Source organism: Xylocopa sonorina, chromosome 7, assembly GCF_050948175.1.
Source record: "Xylocopa sonorina isolate GNS202 chromosome 7, iyXylSono1_principal, whole genome shotgun sequence".
Classification (NCBI taxonomy): Eukaryota; Metazoa; Arthropoda; class Insecta; order Hymenoptera; family Apidae; genus Xylocopa; species Xylocopa sonorina.
The window spans coordinates 13,650,731-13,670,709 of NC_135199.1; the positions used below are offsets into that span (position 1 = coordinate 13,650,731).

At 34.7% G+C, this 19,979-nt stretch overlaps 6 protein-coding genes across 8 annotated transcripts; 3 read left to right on the top strand and 3 right to left on the bottom strand.

Moving 5' to 3' along the window:
- Nucleotides 1-1,822: 1,822 nt before the first annotated feature.
- Nucleotides 1,823-5,050, bottom strand: LOC143425312 (uncharacterized). The gene is made up of 9 exons (XM_076898016.1): nucleotides 4,973-5,050; nucleotides 4,467-4,680; nucleotides 4,172-4,382; nucleotides 3,826-4,090; nucleotides 3,594-3,746; nucleotides 2,944-3,513; nucleotides 2,472-2,878; nucleotides 2,192-2,399; nucleotides 1,823-2,103 (listed from the first exon to the last, which is right to left on the bottom strand). Exons 1-9 carry the CDS (start codon nucleotides 4,998-5,000, stop codon nucleotides 1,874-1,876), a joined length of 2,286 nt encoding a protein of 761 aa, XP_076754131.1. The 5' UTR covers nucleotides 5,001-5,050; the 3' UTR covers nucleotides 1,823-1,873.
- Nucleotides 5,051-5,579: 529 nt separating this feature from the next.
- On the bottom strand, nucleotides 5,580-6,247 carry LOC143425318 (transmembrane protein 203). The gene has a single exon (XM_076898029.1). The coding sequence runs from the start codon at nucleotides 6,165-6,167 to the stop codon at nucleotides 5,754-5,756; it is 414 nt and encodes a 137-aa protein (XP_076754144.1). The 5' UTR covers nucleotides 6,168-6,247; the 3' UTR covers nucleotides 5,580-5,753.
- Nucleotides 6,248-6,271: 24 nt separating this feature from the next.
- On the bottom strand, nucleotides 6,272-7,203 carry Rpp20 (ribonuclease P protein subunit p20). Of its 2 annotated transcripts, none has more exons than XM_076898026.1 (3): nucleotides 6,856-7,203; nucleotides 6,500-6,668; nucleotides 6,272-6,420 (listed from the first exon to the last, which is right to left on the bottom strand). In XM_076898026.1, the coding sequence occupies exons 1-3, from the start codon at nucleotides 7,033-7,035 to the stop codon at nucleotides 6,302-6,304; spliced, it is 468 nt and encodes a 155-aa protein (XP_076754141.1). In that variant the 5' UTR covers nucleotides 7,036-7,203; the 3' UTR covers nucleotides 6,272-6,301. The 2 variants fall into 2 exon arrangements, with proteins under 2 accessions (XP_076754141.1, XP_076754142.1); XM_076898027.1 differs by having other exon boundaries at nucleotides 6,278-6,420; nucleotides 6,504-6,668.
- Nucleotides 7,204-7,246: 43 nt separating this feature from the next.
- On the top strand, nucleotides 7,247-8,934 carry Cstf50 (cleavage stimulation factor subunit 1 Cst50). The gene is made up of 4 exons (XM_076898022.1): nucleotides 7,247-7,389; nucleotides 7,476-8,376; nucleotides 8,456-8,549; nucleotides 8,664-8,934. The coding sequence occupies exons 1-4, from the start codon at nucleotides 7,319-7,321 to the stop codon at nucleotides 8,906-8,908; spliced, it is 1,311 nt and encodes a 436-aa protein (XP_076754137.1). The 5' UTR covers nucleotides 7,247-7,318; the 3' UTR covers nucleotides 8,909-8,934.
- A 708-nt stretch (nucleotides 8,935-9,642) lies between these two features.
- Nucleotides 9,643-13,267, top strand: LOC143425126 (uncharacterized). Of its 2 annotated transcripts, none has more exons than XM_076897646.1 (4): nucleotides 9,643-9,828; nucleotides 10,603-10,710; nucleotides 11,426-12,137; nucleotides 12,659-13,267. In XM_076897646.1, exons 1-3 carry the CDS (start codon nucleotides 9,772-9,774, stop codon nucleotides 12,107-12,109), a joined length of 849 nt encoding a protein of 282 aa, XP_076753761.1. In that variant the 5' UTR covers nucleotides 9,643-9,771; the 3' UTR covers nucleotides 12,110-12,137; nucleotides 12,659-13,267. The 2 variants fall into 2 exon arrangements, with proteins under 2 accessions (XP_076753761.1, XP_076753760.1); XM_076897645.1 differs by having other exon boundaries at nucleotides 9,644-9,828; nucleotides 12,656-13,267.
- Nucleotides 13,268-16,542: 3,275 nt separating this feature from the next.
- Dbp80 (putative ATP-dependent RNA helicase Dbp80) lies at nucleotides 16,543-19,218 on the top strand. The gene is made up of 8 exons (XM_076897916.1): nucleotides 16,543-16,683; nucleotides 16,962-17,182; nucleotides 17,263-17,355; nucleotides 17,431-17,648; nucleotides 17,740-17,917; nucleotides 17,991-18,228; nucleotides 18,308-18,470; nucleotides 18,537-19,218. Exons 1-8 carry the CDS (start codon nucleotides 16,621-16,623, stop codon nucleotides 18,788-18,790), a joined length of 1,428 nt encoding a protein of 475 aa, XP_076754031.1. The 5' UTR covers nucleotides 16,543-16,620; the 3' UTR covers nucleotides 18,791-19,218.
- The last annotated feature ends 761 nt before the right edge of the window (nucleotides 19,219-19,979 follow it).

Below are 19,979 nucleotides of genomic sequence, written 5' to 3' on the forward strand. Positions count from 1 at the left end.
TTTCTGGAAAAGGTATACCATTACGCTTGGTTTTGCTGGTGTTGTTAATTAAGAGAAACATTGTTTGTATAAAGATGCATAGAACGTGGATACGTTTATTTTATAGTAGCATAATCTAATCTTTTTTTTATCTTCAGACGTTATTCGAACTTTGGTGAGGATACACTTTTATATTTAAATACATGTATTATATGTAAATACATATTGCATTTGTTACGTTCCGCAGAATCTTCGAAGAAATAGTTCCCTTCGAGAAACGAGAGATAATTTATTATTTAGTTAAATTATCTTAGATTTTATTATTACATAAAACATTCTTATTAAACTTTGTGAGTACGACAGCGTAGGTTTTTCTCTGTATATAATAATCTCGATTTTTATCGATAAAAATAGTTGTTTATTGTGCGCCATCATCCCTCTTCAATAGCACTCGTCAGTATAGTTAATACGATATCATTCAAGTATAATACATTAAACTGTGTATAAATATCCATTTTTATATCGATCATTTTAAATAACTAATTTACACGTATCAATTTTTATAAACATTTAATGTAGTTAACACAAGTATTTGGCACATTGAACATCAATCTAATATATCTTTCTCTCTAAACAGATAACGAGACCTTTCATGCCTGTGTAAGTATACTTTCTTACTTCCTGATAGTGTATCCTACGAATAATAGCAAAAGATACGATCTTTAGGATTTGGTTCCAGATAAAATTGGCACGTATACATATATATATATATATATATTTTTTTTTTTAAATATTTTCAAAATAAATATAGCAACATATTTTCACCATAATAAGTAATATAAATTTTCCAACTTGTTGTCCTATAGGATTACACTTACATAAACGTAAAATGGTCTCCTATTCTATATAGACAGAAATTGCATATCACATTTAGGATCACAACACTGTTACGATTTGCGTTTGTAGTTAAATTGATTACAGATTAGTTATTAAGAATTCTTGTTGAACATTGAATAGTAGGGCACTTCAAACTTGAACTGGTATTATTACTACATAATTACTTATCAATTGGTGCAGTAGATGCGTGAAGTAAAAAGTTCTTATAGTTACGAGTGATTTTTACCTACTACTACGATATATTTTTTATATACAGATTTCAAGGTTTTTTTTTTCCTTACGAAACAGTAGTTCTTCTGTAAAGATTCATTATTCTATTACAATATAAGACATTCCACCTCTGGTTTTAACAGAAGAAACTTAAGCATTATCAAAATAATGTATTTAAAAACTAATCTAATTTGAAAAATAGAAATATTTTTCAATCAAAATATATCTATATTCTTTAGAAGAATATTTTTGCTGTGTAAAATTTCTTTAAAAATGTCATATATACATATAATGTATATACTTTTTATATATAAATTGTTAGAACACACATTCACGTTTGGAATAACATACCGATCTATTGCTGTAATCATTTGAATAACATTTTTTCATCTGTTTTGTCAATCAAATCATAACGCTACTCTATATGTTACGTTTTTGCGTCCTTTTAAATTTAATGATAAAAGAACAACCATTTTACGCTCTTACTAGTAGCGAAGAATGTTTTCATTAAAAAAATAAACCATTCCGCGCATCTCTCTAATTTCTTATTTTTCTTGTTTTCCTCTTTATGACAGTGAATAATAATTTGTTGATTGAGTTTTGGGACAGATAATAATAGAATAATTCTAAAACAATAACACACAAATATACTTCTCTGTAAGATTTGAAGTGTAAATGAAAAAAAAGTAAAGCGCGCGCGCGCGTGCGCGCGTATAAAATATTTCTTTTAAAAATAAACTTTTTGGCATTTAATACTTTTTGATTTTCGTCTTAAGAATATATTGCTTTATATATAAGGGTTAGTTCCTCTTTTCACGTGTACGTTGTAATTGGGGTAACCACTTAGGTATTGATGTCGGGGACTTACCGATGGCTGTTTAGTGATACTTGCCATTGCCCAACCCATAATCAATTCTAAAGCTCTACACAAAGTCTGATAGACAAACCAGGGCCATGGTTTAGGGTACTGTGTGATAATCGGCTGCGAACCATATTTCACGGTCTCTGCCAAAAGTCCTAAATTTTTAAACAAAATTGATCTCCTTTCGAAAAAGTAAAGACTGAAATATAGCAACAACTCTACGTTTCATATTATACAAATTACCATATGGTCCAAAAATACGCGCTACGTCGGTGAAGCATAAAATGATCCCTAAAATTGCGGTTGCGTATGTGACGTTCAAAACTTTACGAATTTGAGATCTTCTAACTGTAGCCGTGTTTGCTTCCAGCATGTGTAAAGGAGTATCGGATTTAGTTCTATTTACGTACGCAATGTGATTTAATATCGAATGAAGCGTGAAATCGTTACTCTGAAAAGTACATACAAGCGATTATATTGTTTAACGTTTTGATAAATATTTTTATTTTAATACTTCAAGTACCGCAACTTTTCCATCGGCTTTAGTACTCTCGGGAAGCAAATTAGTTTCGACAGTTATATCTTCAACGTCCTCCTTCTCTTGTTCGTGTTTCCACGATAAATTTTTCTTCCGCAATTTTCCATCCTCATCCTTATCCCTTTCTACCATCAGAGCCGCCTTTTCGCTACAGTCGGGTTGATCCGAGTCGGATTCCGATTTCTCTTGTATCTCCATTTTTTCAGGAAGCATGCTACGACTGTGAGTTGGACTTCTACTCAAGCTCCTTATACTAATGTCACTGCTTCGACGATTTAAATCCAACGGTTTCACTTGGACAAATTCCGAATTACGTCTAAAGGAAATATCGGAATTTCTACGCGGTTCGGATCTGGAAATGAAACCGCTAATATCCGAATTACGCCTTGAACCTGAAACGTAACCGAGACATATACATAATATTCCCCCTTACTCGATGGTAAATCCTTTACTTTACCTGTGGGGCTTAGATCGATAACTTTAGGTAATTTCTGTTGTTCGGTTGGGGGTAACATTCGTCTAGGCGTTCTGTTACCAAAGTCGCTATTCCTTTTCAATTTAGCAGCGAATTGAGAACTTCTGTTCTTTTCGTGGGAAAAATCGGAGCATCGCCTTAAATCTCTAACGCTTCCTAAAGGTGTTACGTTTTCGGAATACCTTCGAGACATTCTGTCCGGTGATCGCCTTCTGTCAATTTCAGGCGAATGTTTAGGGCTAAAGTCCGAATTGCGAATAGAACTATCCTCCTCGTTTGTAAACCTAACGCTACATTCAGAGTTTCTACGAGAAGACTTAGACGCGTCGCTATCTCGTCTACTAGCTACAGAACTTCTACGGCTTGGACTCGATACTGTTATTATAGGTACATTGGCTGTCGATGGGGTAGGCGTCGGAGGCCTAACATATACCTCTGGAACTGTCGATACAGGGATTGCTTTCTCTTCTTGGGACGACGTACTTTTACAAGGAGATTTATCGTATTCCTTCGGAACTTGTTCCTCTCGTTTGGACATTTTCATAAGTCGATCTGTAACATTAATATAAAGTAAAATTTCCTTTTTTTGTGTCCAGTTTAAGATTGGCAATTATATTTTTCCGTCAGTTCACCTTCGGAATCCTTGTCCGTATCGTTTGTAAAAGTTGTAGGTTCCGTTGTCTCTACGTCTTTAACTTTGGGTTTGAGCAAAGCAGGTACTAAGGCGGCGGCAACAGACGATGCTAAGTTATTATAAGGAGCTAACATTGCCAGTTGCATGATACCTAAAATAGTTAACGATACGATTTATATTGTTTAAATGTTTAATTTAAATGTTTCGCGCCGCTGATGCAAAAGACAAACCTTTCTGATGCGCATTGGAACTGTCTCTCATTAGCACGCTACTTGGCACAGTTTGTAATAAACGAATTATTTTATACCCTGCGTGCAGGAATGTCAAGTATAAAAGAATACTCCAGACAAGAAACACTATCTGAACCACGTATTTTACCATGTAACAATTGTGGGAGGTAAGAGCGATATCGCTTGCGATTACAAAGAAAAAGTGTCCCGTTATAATTAAACTGATACATGATTCTTTTTGAATCTTTTCTGGTCCAAACTTAAGCTAAAACAAATTTGTTTCATTTCGTACACCAAATTATTCTTACCGAACAGTTGGATTCTCTTTACGCGACGCAAATGTTACCTGAGTTAATTGCAAAAAAGCCAGTTGCACGAGACTAAAAGCAGATGTCACGCATGGAAATCCAATATCCCACACTATAGATTCAATTATTTTTGGCATAATATCTTTCCGATTATACGGATCTATAAAGAGGCATATCGCTCTTGATGCTCCAAGTATACATAGAAACATGTTTATCGTAGACATAAAAGGCCGGCTTGATATCAGAGATCTGTAAAGGAAACAAACGCATCATTTCCTCATATCCTTTCAGCCTTGTATTTCTCTAACAAATTATACTTTTTGCGCCCTATACCTTAAGTGTAGAATAGATAGAAACGTGTAAAATGCAAGTACAAAGAAAAGGCAGGCAAAACCATATGTGTGTAAAAAGAAAATCCATTTCAACTCTTGATTTATCGACGTCAACGATGGAGAGATGATTAATAGCTTGTCTAAAATTGAAGATGTCGACAAATTTGAGACACAATTTTGTCCAGGTATTGGTGTCGATGATGATATATTTATACCTGTTGATAAAGCAGAGTAATTATTATACAAGATATAATTTGAGGGATGTGAAAACAATTACAGAATTCATTTATGCATATTGATTTTCTTATAGTGTTTACAGTAGCTAACATGATACCTACAATACAGAATTACCTTTCTGTTTTATGTGTGTATATATATTCTATATATATACTATATGTATATATTCTATATACATATATATATATATATAGAATAATAGTGTATATATATATACGTTTTATAAATATTTGTAGAAAATATTAAAAATGTAAAAGAAAAAGCACTGACCACGAGTCCAATTAGTGAACTTATCCATAATCTTTGGATTGGTATTCACAGCACATCACTGACTTGTTTCTGACGTTTTTAAATCGGTAGGGTGAACGATCGAACAATTATTGTTTTCGTTGAAAAAAAAAGCGAGCAAGCCAGCACAATAACTGGTAATTTTGAAATGTGACAGCAGCAACAGGCTTTGCTTATAGAGTAGCCCGATTCGCACCCCTTCTCTAGCTCGCGGATGCCCTCGGTCCCATTCGTTTCTCTCACCCTCACTCGCTAGAAATATTGATTTAACACAAACGGGATTGGAGGGAGAGTTCAGACCATTCTAAACTTTATTTATCTTTACTAGCATCACTATTCTTAAATGCATATACTTGCTTAAAACTATTTTTCGTTCTCGAAATCGATCCGAAATTCTACAAAATAAGTGTTTGATTATTTTCCTTGAAAATGTTTGAAAAGCTTTCCGAATTTTTGTTCTTATAAATCTATACGACGGTAAGCTATTTAAATGTAACCATCAAAGGGAGTCTTATTGATAGGAAATACCTGTTTGACAGTGATACTTGATTAATTATTAAAGTTATAAAATTATTGAATAGATTAAAAAACAGTGAAACAAAGAAATTATACTTTATTACAATATTCTGTTCGCACGTACACTCCATTTTTTTATATTTAAGTTTAACTTAAGAAACAATTATTAGAAATAGCAAAGCATAACTGTTTACGATGAAAAGTCTACGATGAATTTATATACATTCGCAACGGCGTTCTGTGCCAATCAATGAAGTTGACACGCTCTAAATGCGATTAACTGCAGAAGGATAAATATAGGGCTTAAAACTTCCGAATATTCTAGAGGGCTTTGTCCCGACAACTTTTTACACAAAAGATATTTAAAGACAAATATTAAAAGCAAAGATATGAGACTCCACAATACTCTCAGAGTAGCATCTCTGATCATTCCTTCCATGCGCATTCTTATGAAGATAATTGCGCAAAAGTAAGTGTTCAGGGCATCTGCGACAAAAAGTGGTGAGAATACTATCCACCATCCTGTACTGTCTAAGAAATAATTGTTATCCAACTTTAAAGCCAACAATACTGTAAAGATTGTTAATGAAATTAAATTTATCCATATTTCAAAGATCGTTAATCCCAACCAATGTACTAATTCATTTAAAGAAAATATCATTGTAGATTGATTAAAATCAATGCAATTATCAAAAATCGTTTTCTGTTTTCTGTTTTCACATTTATCATATCTCAGTTACTTTTATTGCAAATTGCTAGGACATTTTTTTATACTCTTTGCTAATTTATTATACGTTATTCCTGATATTTAAGGCTACCTATAGAAAATTTTTTAAACACACGAATATGTACAGCCGAATTGTTTCGATTAATCGTTTCATAGTCTATACTATCGTCGAGTGGTTGTAGATCATCTGCAAAAAATGCAAACGTAATTATATATATTATACAAAAAGAAAAGAATCTGTATATTTTTTAATTTTACTTATATACCAACGATAGATATCGTAGAAGTCTTGATGTCCAGTTCTAAACTACCGCAGTGAATCTCTTTTAATTGTAGAGCTAAACTGCATGCTCTATGAACAGCAGCACCAAGACCACGAATAATCACTTGATCAGTTCCATTGTCCAACAGCTTTTCACATTTTTTTAATTGAGCCTTGATGATCGTGGAAACGCAACAAACAAATTAATTAATTAATAAATTAGGTAAACTCCTGTTCAATATAAAAGTTTAACGATGCACAGAAATATGATAACTGATAACGTATTTGGTAAAACATAGTCAATTAATAGGTTGCGCGAATAAAAGCGAAGGTTATGAAACTCTGAATGATAAGAATTACCTTAAAGTTTGTCTTATTGGTAACAAACACGTCTTTATCCTGTTTCTTTATTATACCAAAGGGTTGCCTCTTTTTTCTAATATAATCAGAAGCCAATAACTTTTTTCGTTTCGCTATAGGGGCATTTTGATGCTTGGAAAAACTCTCCTCCAATTTGAGGGATTCGTGAGCATCGGCCATTCTGACAATTTCTACACGCGGTTTTTTGTTGACATTTTACTTGCATAAAACCACTCCGATTGCCAGAAATCGTACTCTGATCGAATATGAATGGACTATCGAATTGATCAGATCGAAATTTAGCGATAAACGTAATTGCTAAATCAGCCACAACAAAGGAAGTATAACCTAAAAAATTAAAATTCCATCGATTGGTGGTGCGGCGTTTGAGAACGATTTAGTCGGTTGCAGCGGAAAAAGGTGGGATTCTTTAATCTAGCTCGAAGGACAGCTTTCGTAGAACATGAAGGAACCAGAAGTGGACCCAAAGAATATTATAAAAAGCAGGGAACTGCTTTACAGACTTATGATAAGGTTATACTTTGGAAAAATTATCATAATTTATAGTTACTTGGTATATATAATTACTCTGTAATTAATTTTATTTTCAAACGTTTTAGCCAATTATTTTACGATGGACATCAGACGTTGGCAGTGCAGCTGTCGAATATAATTCAAGCGGAACCTCCATGTCCTCCGTCCGATCGCTTGCTTCATTTGATGTTAATTGGACTAGCTCACGAACCCGATCGGTCTAAAAAAGATACAAGCAATGTATCTTCGTTTACTTCGACTTTTGACAATACTTTGGGACCCGGCCTCGATCTGGAATTCGAAACGGAAGCTCAGACTCAAGCCCCGGAACCTGCACAGTACGAAACCGCTTACGTCACATCTCACAAAGGGAATTGCAGAGCTGGAGCATTTTCAGCCGATGGTCAATTAATAGCAACGGGATCGGTGGACGCGTCTATAAAAATTTTAGACGTAGATAGAATGCTGGCTAAGTCTGCACCGGACGAAATGGCACCTGGAGATCAAACTGGTGGACATCCAGTTATAAGAACGTTATACGACCATCTGGAGGAGGTGACGTGTTTAGAGTTTCATCCCAGGGAACCTATTCTCGTGTCCGGGAGCAGAGACTTCTCCATTAAGCTATTTGATTTTAGCAAGGCCAGTGTTAAAAAGGCATTCAGGACTATTACGGACGCGGATCAAATACGATGTTTGTCCTTTCATCCTACTGGTGATTTTTTAGTTGTTGGGACCAATCACCCGGTAGTCAGATTGTACGACGTCAATACAGCACAGTGCTTTGTCTGTAGCATACCGAGCCATCAACACACCGCTGGTATAACTAGTATCAAATATTCCCCCGATGCAAAAACGTACGCATCGGCTGGTAAAGATGGTAGTATCAAATTGTGGGACGGTGTATCAAATCGATGTATAAATACCTTTGTGAAAGCACACGACGGCTACGAAGTGTGTTCTGTAACGTTTACAAGAAATGGGAAGGTTTGTAGTTTTTCTAAAAATTATTTGATTAAGAGTACACATTTGCTACAGTACAATTGTACGTAATTCTCGATTTCAGTATTTACTGTCATCGGGGAAAGATTCTTTAATTAAATTGTGGGAGCTGTCTACTAGCAGATGTTTAATAGCATATACAGGTGCTGGAACTACAGGTAAAACAGCAAAGCACACTAAGCGTGTCGAAAATATACGATCTAAAAGAATTAATTTCACATTGAATTTATATACTATAATATAGTAATAATAATTGTGGTGATGTTTAATAGGCAAGCAAGAACATAAAGCTCAAGCTATTTTTAATCACACCGAAGATTATGTAATGTTTCCCGACGAAGCTACAACGTCGTTGTGCGCATGGAATTCTCGTAATGCATCTAGGAAACAATTATTATCATTGGGACATAATGGTCCAGTAAGACTGATCGTTCATTCGCCAACCGCTCCAGCATTTTTAACGTGCAGCGATGATTTTAGAGCAAGATTCTGGTTTAGAAGAATGCCCACTCATTAAATTGGCATTTAAAGGACGAATATTTTTTTTTTTTTTATGAACACACAAATTCAGTATTTTGTAGTTTTCTGCATAGGATGATGCATTTACCGAAATAACATTCGTTTAACAAATCGAAGAAAGAGCGCGAAAGAAATGTATAATCGTCGCTCTTTGGAACGACAACGGAGACGTTTACGCGTATATCTTATGTAAAAATGACAAGACTTAATTTTATATCATTGTACGTATTGATTTATTTTTACTTTGAAGTAAAAAAAGGCGATTATATCATTTTCTGCTGACATGACCAATCTACGTTAATGTCGATTAACATTATCGACCGATATAAATTGAAAATTATTCGTTTTCCGCGTTTCCACTTTCGAGTACCGACTAAAAAGTAAAAGATTGTTATGAAATTATTGGAATATCGAACGAACGCATGGTAACGGTGTCGTTTTTGTTATTTGAACTCGGTGATCGAAGTTTTGTTTTGTTTTTGTAAAAAGCAATCGGGGCGGAGGGGCGTAGGGGAAAAAGGCCGAGGAAGATAGAAGCGAGAGAGGATAGAAGGTAGTAGCAGTAGCAGCAGCAGCAACAGCAGCAGCAGCAGTGAAGTATAAAGGTGGCTAATCGAAGTAAAGTAAAAGTTTGGATGAAATTTGAAATGATCCATACGTGTGCGTCGCTACGTGTCGAATTGTTCGGTTAATCGCAAGGCGGCGCTCTGAACTCCCGCTCTACGTTTGACGATGTGTCACGTGACCCACGCTAACCGCCATCTTTGCTTATCGTATAAACAGTGCCACCGGGCTCAGCACGAATTCTTGTTGAGAGATTGCGGTTTTTCCAGTGTTTTTGAGTGATTCAGTTGTGAAGAAATGTCCGAGATTAAGACGGAGAGCAAGAACGATAATAACATCGAAGATGTATCAAAGGTAAGTAGACGGAAGCGCGAGAAACATCTTCATCAAGCCGAGTTTTCATGCTGAAACGGCGTGTGTTCCTCTCAAATAGAAGGAGACGCTGATTCTCTCGAAAATTCGATAGAATAACGCAGGTTGCTGTGAACGAATACCGTTTCGAAAGTAATTACGCGAGGCACGAATCTAAATGGGTTGAAGGCACGGATGCCTTGTTGCGCGTGGCCCACGAGCTCGGTGATTTTTCAAAGCTGCGCCGTTTGTCCTTCATTGCCAAAGATGGTGGATGTTTTTTATTTGTAACTCGCGTGACGGAGAGACTTGTTGGTTAATGGTAATAGGGTTAGACGAAAAAGGCGGGAAATAAATGTTGCTTCCAGGACCATACGCCTCCGCGGTTTTCTACGAAAACTCGTTCTCTTTTAGGAACATCGTTCGAGGCTACGACGCTAGAAATACATATCGACTTGGCAAAATGGCGGGAAACTTAAACAAACTTAGCGTATATCTCCGTGTGGTTCAACGGTCCTTGATAGTCTTATCGCGCGTACAATTATCTCCATGTTTCTGCGTTTTTCTTTTACCCCAACGTAATCCCTTTAATCGATCGTGGTTCGGTTTTTCCTTTTCCTTTTCTTTTTCCTTTTCCTTTTCTTTTTCTTTCTCTTTTTCTTTTTCTTCTCCTTTTTCTTTTCTCTATTTTTTATTCTCCACTTCACTTGCGTCAAGTAACCGAACTGGAAATGTTGGGATTTCAATGGAATGTAGCAATGAAATAAATATTTTCAGGACCATTCGGCGGAAGAGAAACCAAGTCCAACGAAAAATAGACGGGGAGGTACAAAAAGGCTGTCCACACTAGAAAGGTTGGCTCAAGAAGGGGAACGAGTTACAAAGGTTTGCTTTATTCTTTCGTTCTCTCTTTATTCTCATGCTTACCGTTTTCTTTCATTCCTTTTTGTAATTCCAGTTTTAAGTAGATCACATATATATATATATATATATATATAGATATATATAAAAACGTGCGATGGCTTATCGAAAACCTGAAAATGTTGTTAAAATCTAAGCGACTAAAGTTTCCATTCATTTGACTGGTTATTTCCCTCCATTTAGCTTCCCCGTCGTCTCTGCTCTGCCTACGTGAACAGAAGGGCGTTCGGAGTGGGGATGTAAAGGGTCTGGAGTAGGGACGTAGGGGAATTCTCTTAGATTCTATGGAGGGGGAGATTCCCCACCAATACGCATCGTTGCCGCCGATTATGAATAGTATTTCGCTCTTCTACATCTTCTACTACTTTCAACATCCTTTCTTTTATTACTATCCTAATCGTTGATAAATAGCTTTTGTCTATTTTACGCTTTTATATTTCCATTGAAATAGTGAAAGCATTTGAGAAAAAAAAAAAAAAAAAAAAAACAAGCTATATCTGCTGTGTATATATAGAAAAAATATTCCATTCTTGTTTATTTTAAGCTTAGAGCACACTTAAAACCAGCAACATTCTCTAAGTTGTGTTTGCTATGCTATATTTATATTAATGTGTTAAGTATTTGTATCGTACCGAACCTAAAATTATTACCATAAATATCAAGTGGTGTTTCATTGTAGGATTTAAATGCCTCTGTCGGAGAAGTTGAAGGAAGGCGACGCACACGTAGTTCAGCACGAGGCCTAACCTCATCGACACCTGTACCGTCGCCGCCTAAAAAAGAGAAGAGGGACACATCGACGAAAGGTACTGGTCGTGGACGCGGGCGTCCGAAACGGCAAGAGAAAAATAATGAGAATAACACGGACGAAGAAGCAGCTAACAATAAAGGTGAAAAGCATTCCGAGGAGGAATCTATGAAAATGGACGTGGACGAGCATAAAGAGGAGACAGAAAAGTTAGCTGACAGCGATGACAAAAGCGTTGCGAAAGCAGAAAGTAAAGAAACTGTTGAAAAAGTGCTCGATTCTAACTTCAAGGAAGAGAGCTTGGCAAAAGTTGCAGACGAATTGGAAAACTTTACAGAAGAAACCAAGAGTTCTAGTGTCAGCGAAGAGAAAAAGGAGGAAGACATAAAGGATAGCTCGGATTCGAGTCAGGATGCAACAGATACCACCACCACTAGTACGGCAACAACAACAACAACAGCAACAACAACAACAGCGGCAGCACCACCAACAACTACAACAACAGCAACAACAACAACAGCAGCCACAACAACAGTAACAGAGGTACCGCCTTCATCTTCATCAGAGTCTCAAAATCCTCCCAATGCCACTACTATCGAAGAAAACAAGGAATAACCTCCTTTCGCCTGTTTACCAATTTCATGTAAGCCCCCTTTTTTTTTACAATCGTGTTTCTTATTCTTTGATAAAACATTGACTAAATTTTTTGTTCAATAGATATTAAATAGAAAAGAATGAGAATGTATGATTGCGTTGACTTCACTTTATAGAAGATGTTAGAAAAATACAGCTAGCTTTTGAACATTTATACTCTTCAACGGGATGTATTATCGATTAATATAAAATACATTAGATTATGGATTGATAACCACGTAATTTGATAAATATACAAATTACCGAGTTCAAATTTTCTTGTCATCTCATGCATTCTCAGTCTGTTCGGATAGTACAGGAGTACATGGTATATTAAAGTATAAATTATTTAATAGCACAAATGAATATGAGTAGTACGAGATTTGTATAAAGTTTTATAAACATTAATAACGTCAGTATATGGTTGAAAAGCTAATTAAATCATAGAGAGTTAAATTGTTAAAACGTAATTATACATAGCTTGTTTAGAAACAAAAATTTTGTTATAAAATGTTGATTTTACTGTAGCAGGTACCAAGGCGGCGCACACATTGGGGTTACAAATCCGGTCCCCTCGTCTATTTTAACAAATTAACACCTTCTTGGAGATCGTTGCTCTAATCAGCACACACGAGCGTAATTTTTTTCTTTTTTTTTCTTTTCTTCTTTTCTTTTAATTCCGTAGACGATTTCAATCGAAGACGAGATACTAAGATACATTTACAACATCCGTTGTAACTATATATATTCGTTATGCCAGAATAAATGTATGTTTTAACTTAGTTTTATTTTGATAGAGCGAAATTACTCGTTGTGCACTGATTAGTTGGCGATGCAAAGCAAGGTGTAGAGCGTACGTTGTTCATGTACAATGATAATATTATTGTAAAATATATTTAATATGGACTTATATAGACAAGTTGTTTTCAAATCAGAGCTGAGGCCGGAGCCTTTGAATACCAGTGTCTTCAATTCAGATCTGATATGGAAGTAGCTGAAATTAATTCGTACATAGCAAATTACTGTAATACCTTATCTTATATAAATAATGACTGAATGAAATGGAATATATGAGAATTATGGTGAAATGACTTCTCCTTTTTAATGGAATGCAGAAATAAAATTTCTGAGAAACGCGTGGTAGCGTGATATCAATTGTCTCCTTCCTCGTACAATGTTACTAATATTAACTGTTTCTTCAATTTTTATATTTTGAGTTCCTTTTGCATTTGAAAACTAACGTTTCAGTGACATGTGTTTTGGTTTTATCTTTTGGATAAAAAGAGAATTATTGTGTAAGATAAACTTGTGCATATGTAACTCTTTATGATTGAACTTTTGTGACACATCGATGTTTCGTAATGTGTGTAAATTGTTTTATTAAGCATCTCTTTTTGTTTCTTCTTTTTCTAATTTATAATGGTCCAATATTAAATATGTTGATATTATTGTGTATTTGAACGGTTGTGAATGTACAGATATAGATTATGTTATTCAATACAGTATAATTAAAAGGTTCACACAGTTCTTAATGAGGCATAGAAATAGAATGATTAATTGAACGGTTGGACGCTCGAACATGTGTGCAATTAAACGAGGCAATTTGTTTTGAGCATGTTTGCATATTGCTCTATCGTCTTTTAGCTAGCGGAAATTAACTCTGACCAGCTTTCCTTGATATTCGCTGCAAAACTTTTCAATTAATAGATATTTTTCTGAATCGTATATCGTATAAAACCATTTAGTTCAATAAAACTGAATAGAAAGCGTCGCCGAGATAGAATTCATAGTTTGTAAACGAGGAAAGAAAAAGGGAAAAAGTAGAAGAGAAATTGATTTTACATTTTTTGTGTGATAATTGTTGTATCGCAAGGAAAGATAGGATTTGCCATTCCGTATATATATATATATATATACACACAAAATATATATACATATATATATATTTTTTCTTTCTTTCTTTTCTATTTCTGATCAGCATCGTAACAAGATGGAGCGCGTCGTTTTTGCGAGAGATTTAAATCAAATGCGATACGCGTGTACATAGTTAACATTAAGCTTCGTGTGTAGCAATTGATCTAATCTCCGACGTGGTAGTAGCACGGAGGTTTGGTACGAGGTGTGCTAGCATGAACATCGTATTGTAGGAAATATAATAGAAAGTGTAGCTTAAAAGTACATGTTTCGCTGATTCAATCAAAAAAAAAAAAAAAGAAAAAGTTTAGCGTCACACATTGCATTGATTAAACTTTTAGCTCTTCTTAAGAAAATGAACAGTACATTTATTTTATCTACGTATCTAAGTATATAGATATCATTAGCATTTATTTGTGGGGAGGTATGTCTACGAGATTCGATATTATCAAAAGTTTTGCGACATAACATAATACACACGCACACACATACGAACGAGCAAGCGCAATATGTATTCCCATACATATACATGTTCTTAATCGTCTGATAAGGATACTAATCCTTGAGATTTTCCAACGAGTTTGGAAAGTAAAATTTGTTCTTTCCGTTCGCACGTGGAGCACGATCAATTTTAGCACATAAATTAGTAAATTATAAAAAAAACTACAGTAAATCAGTCTTATAGTCGCACACGTGCTTATACATATTCTGATGTTCGGTGCATTATCCATAGTAATCGAAATAAATAGGCGTGTACATATTTCTAGTACCATATGATTATTGTACGCTGTTCTTGATTGTATTTGGTTTCTCTAATTCAAAATTGTATTATAGTTGAACTAAGTTTTACTATGATAATGGTACACTGTAATATCGAAGGAGGGATTCGGAGTTTAGAATAAGAAAATAAAAGCATCGAAAGTACGTTTATCAAAATGCGACGCGTTGGATCTCGTAGATATCCATATAAGCTAAATTTCTTTTTTTAAATTATCAAAATTAATTGCGTTTAATTTATATAGATACATTAGATGTTACGCGCGTGTTAGATAAACGGTAAGCTACTGGGTTCTCATCGAACGAAGGTTCGCTTCTCTTTATATTAACCGACATTTAAATTTAGTTTAGTTTAACAATCGTTAAGAACCTGAGCGGCAAATGTTAACGCTAATCCAATTGTATAACAACAATTTTGTACAGTACATTGGTTTTGGGCAAAAATCCGATATCTTTCCTGCAATGATTTCATTTACGTGTACACGTTTCTTTTTTCGTCAAGCACGGAAACGGTCATTATCGTGAAGAATAAACGAGCATACTTTAACACCCGTTATCGGTCGTCGAACAGACGTCGAACGGATACGGCTTGCGATCGTAATTATCGACACGGATTAGACAAATAAGTAGCTATTATCCTATCCTTTTAACGGGAGTTTCTCGAAATTTGGTAAAAATTGGAAAGAAGTTGAAACAAAACACCGCGTTACGTCTGAACGAGTTCGCGATGGGCTCATATTAACGTTGCGTCGTGTCATTCATCTTCTTCAATTCGTTTGACACCAACTTTGCTCTGTTTCGAATCGCGAGGACCGTACGCCCTCGAGTCCGATCCTTCTTATTGTTCGTAGCTTTGATATACTGTAAAAGTTATCTATGTAGAAGTGTACACGTGTAGGTAAGTATACACAGGATGATACACTACTCGTGTGACAAATTTTTGCAGCTGATACTACACCTGAAAAACAACAAAAAAGTTCATAGAAACCTAGGTTCGATTTGCAAAAATGGCAGAGAAAATTGGGATTTTCCTTTTTTTTCACAGAAACACCAGTTTCACTCGTATTATTGATTGCACCTTCCAAACTGTAAGTCCTACAAGAAAATAACAAACAATATTGATGCAGAGCAATAAATTTCCTATTATAATACTCCCTCTTTTACCTATTATATCACTCGCTTTACAAGTAAGAGAGAGAAAGATATATGAGAGAGCTATGGGAAAAAGTGCTCAAACTACTCGCACAGCATTATCGACAGCGAAGTAAACTACTTACCGGCTAGTGGCGCCATCTCTGTGGCGAGCGCTGCAACTACTCGTCTAATAGTTTCCGGGCTCGCCGCAGAGATGGCGCCACTAGTCGGTAAGTAGTTTACTTCGCTGTCGATAATGCTGTGCGAGCGGTTTGAGCACTTTTCACAGAGATGGCGCCAGGGGTTCTAGACTGGAGTCGGTATCATCTGTCTCACTCTTCCCTATAGCTTTCTCGCTCTTACTTGTAAAGCGGGAGATATAATTTATTTTACTCCAGCTGTTTTCGGGTTTCACGGTAAAATAGGATCTATTATAATAGGAAATTCATTTTCTCGTAGGACTTACGTATTTATTAGTTAATGTTTGCGCCGTATGGTGACGCTAGATTAGCTGAGAAATCGCGTTAGTCAGAAGCACTTGGTAGGTAGATAGTTCTCTACGTAGGTATACCTATAAAAATATTCAATAAGTAATTGTATGTCAATTTAGTGGTCGGACTAGAATTGAAACAATCTTTCTTGATTAACGTGAACGTTAAGATATTAATATGGCTTCCGCTGAACTTGATTGGAGTAAATACGTCGACGAGCAAGACAAATTATCTGCTAAGGTAACAGTTTTGTTATGTGTGTATACCACCGGCTTAACCTTATTTTTGTTCCTTTCGTTCACGTTGTTCGAACAAGTTTTTATTCAATGCACTTTCGTTGTTCATTTTTTATTTACGTGAATTTGATTTATTCAATTACAATTTCCATGAAAAAGTTCGATTCAACGTACGATTCAACGTAATGTCCTGATACTCTGTATCAACAAAATGAAATAACACAACACTGGAATATGTTTATTACGCTCTGATTACAAGTGTTATGTTACGATTATCAATAGGTGTCGAACTTAAATATAGAGAAACAACCCAATGAAAATGCAGCAAATACAGAATCGAAAAGTGACGATGGAGCGGATGAACAAATTTCACCTGCAGAGAACTCGTTACTTTTAAAAATTATACGTAAACGTTTGGTAGAAACAACAAAAGATATAGAAGTTCAGAGGAAGGATCCATCTTCGCCTTTATACAGCGTCAAATCGTTTGAAGCTCTTCATCTGTTGGTATTTTTAATCATTCATTTATTCAGATCTATATCATTCTAAAATGATCGTAGCTATATCGTAATATCCGTTACAGCAAACCAGCTTTATTGAAAGGAGTGTACGCGATGGGATTTAATGCTCCGTCAAAAATTCAAGAAACAGCATTGCCCACTTTACTCGCAGATCCGTACGTTTGTTTCTAATGTGTAAAAACATTTTGCAAGGTAAATGGCAAATGTAAAATTCGATAAATTACTTATAGACCTCAAAATATGATCGCCCAATCACAATCCGGAACTGGTAAAACAGCAGCATTTGTATTAGCAATGCTCAGCAGAGTCGATACCAGTAAAAACTATCCGCAGGTGCTCTGTTTGTCGCCAACTTACGAATTAGCTATACAAACGGGAGAAGTAGCGGCGAAAATGTCTGCATTCTGTAAGGAAATAAAAATAAAGTACGCCGTAAGAGGAGAAGAAAGTAATATTCCAAATATAATTTGCCATTTTCTACAAAATATGTGTTTTCTTTAAAAATGAATTTGTTAATTGAATTTTTTCCATTATTTCAGTAAGTCGTGGATCAAAAATTACAGAACATATCATCATTGGAACACCGGGAAAAGTTTTGGATTGGGCTATTAAATTTAAATTTTTTAGCTTAAATAAGATATCAGTTTTTGTTTTAGACGAAGCAGATGTAATGATCGCAACCCAGGGTCATCAAGATCAGTGTATACGTATTCACAAGTAACTATTTTAGCGTTATGGTATTTTAAACTGGAATCCCTAATACTTATTCATTTAAATCCATTCGATATAGACAACTTCCGCGCACGTGTCAGATGATGTTCTTTTCTGCAACTTATGAACCAGAAGTGATGAAGTTTGCAGAAATAATCGTCAATAATCCGTTGATAATAAGATTATTGAAAGAAGAAGAAAGCTTAGATAACATTAAACAATACTATGTGAAGTGTAAAGATTTGGATGAAAAATACGCAGCTATTACCAACATATATGGCGTAATTTCAATAGGGCAAGCAATTATCTTTTGTCACGTAAGATATGTTAAAATTTTCATTCTATTTAATAGGCTTTTATTCCTTTCCGAATAATATATATGGTGTTTAAATACAGACTAGAAAAACAGCCAATTGGCTGTCAGAAAAAATGACAAAAGACGGTCATGCGGTAGCCGTTTTATCGGGAGAATTGACGGTCGAACAAAGAATTTCGGTGTTGGATCGATTTAGAGCTGGTCTCCAAAAAGTTCTTATTACTACGAACGTTTTGGCTAGAGGTATTCATCATCTGTATCACATATAGTATAAAAGTATCGAACGTTTCAATTACATATTGCTCGTAGGTATTGACGTTGAACAAGTAACAGTGGTAGTTAATTTTGATTTACCCATGGACCAAAATCGGCAAGCGGATTGTGAAACGTATTTACATAGAATCGGTCGGACAGGGCGATTTGGTAAATCTGGAGTTGCTATTAATTTGATAGATTCGCCGCATGCTATGCAGATATGTAACGACATAGAGAAACATTTTGGAAAAAAAATACATTACCTTGACGCGGAAGATGCGGATGAGATAGAAAAAATTGGAGCCTAGGTTAATGCGTAAGAAATATAATTATGCTTTTAATCGTACGCGTAAATATACAATAATACTTACCGAAAGAATCAACAGTTGTATTTTCAATATCGATTCTTTATATTTCTTTTCCAATAGCACATATTTTCACCAAGAATATTACACTTTTAATCAATGTATTTCATTTATAATGATTGTATAGTATTTCCTTAATACCAAATTAAAATATGGCAATTGGATCAGGAATATACACAGAATTTTTAAAATATAAAAAATAAAGGAATATATTTTTATACGTTATACAAGGAAAAATATTTCGCCCGAGGAAATATTGTATCCTTGCCTTTTAATATCCATTACGATTTATTTTGCCGAGATTTTACATAAACAGTTTTTTCACACTTTTTTCCATTCTTTTAAATGCAATAACCACATCTGAGATCTATTCAAAATGTTAATGTTTGATATTAACAAGACATTAGAACGGTGTCGTGATATTTTATTTAACTGTATAAGTACAAATAATATAAGATTAGGAATACCGATTAATTATTATTTACTACGATTATTATTATTACTATTATTATCAGAACCTTCTTTATCGACATGATTTACGTGTTGTGAAAACTTTTATGTAAATCACGAAATGAAGATACTTGTGACAGAGTAAATGCTACGTGATATCTATACTTTACAGCGTGATTGTTTGTATTTGTGATAAAAAAAAAAAAGAAGAAGAAAAGTAATAATTGATTAACAACGAGAGATACACATACTTTAAACATACATTTATTAAGACTAAAAAAAACAGAAATAAACTGTAACATTTACAAAAAGATACGAGACAATTTGCGTTTTTATTCTATTGCGATACATATTTTTTGTACATTTGCATTTTGATTCATCCGTATAGATGAAAAGTCACAGAAAAATGCATCAAAGGATGTGTATATGTAATTTATTCGCATTCTGAACCACTTCATAATTGTAAAGAAGTATTTACTTTTTAATAACTTCTGATAGCGAAGGAAAACAAATTTTAATAACGATTTCAACATACGGGAAGGAATAAACTGTTTTCTATTCATCCATCATTATTTTTGTTATAGAATGTACTTGAGAAGACATTAATGTTAAAAAACGTAAACAAGAAAAGAAAAGAAAAGAAACGAAAAGAGAACAAATGATTAGCGAATAGATATAACAA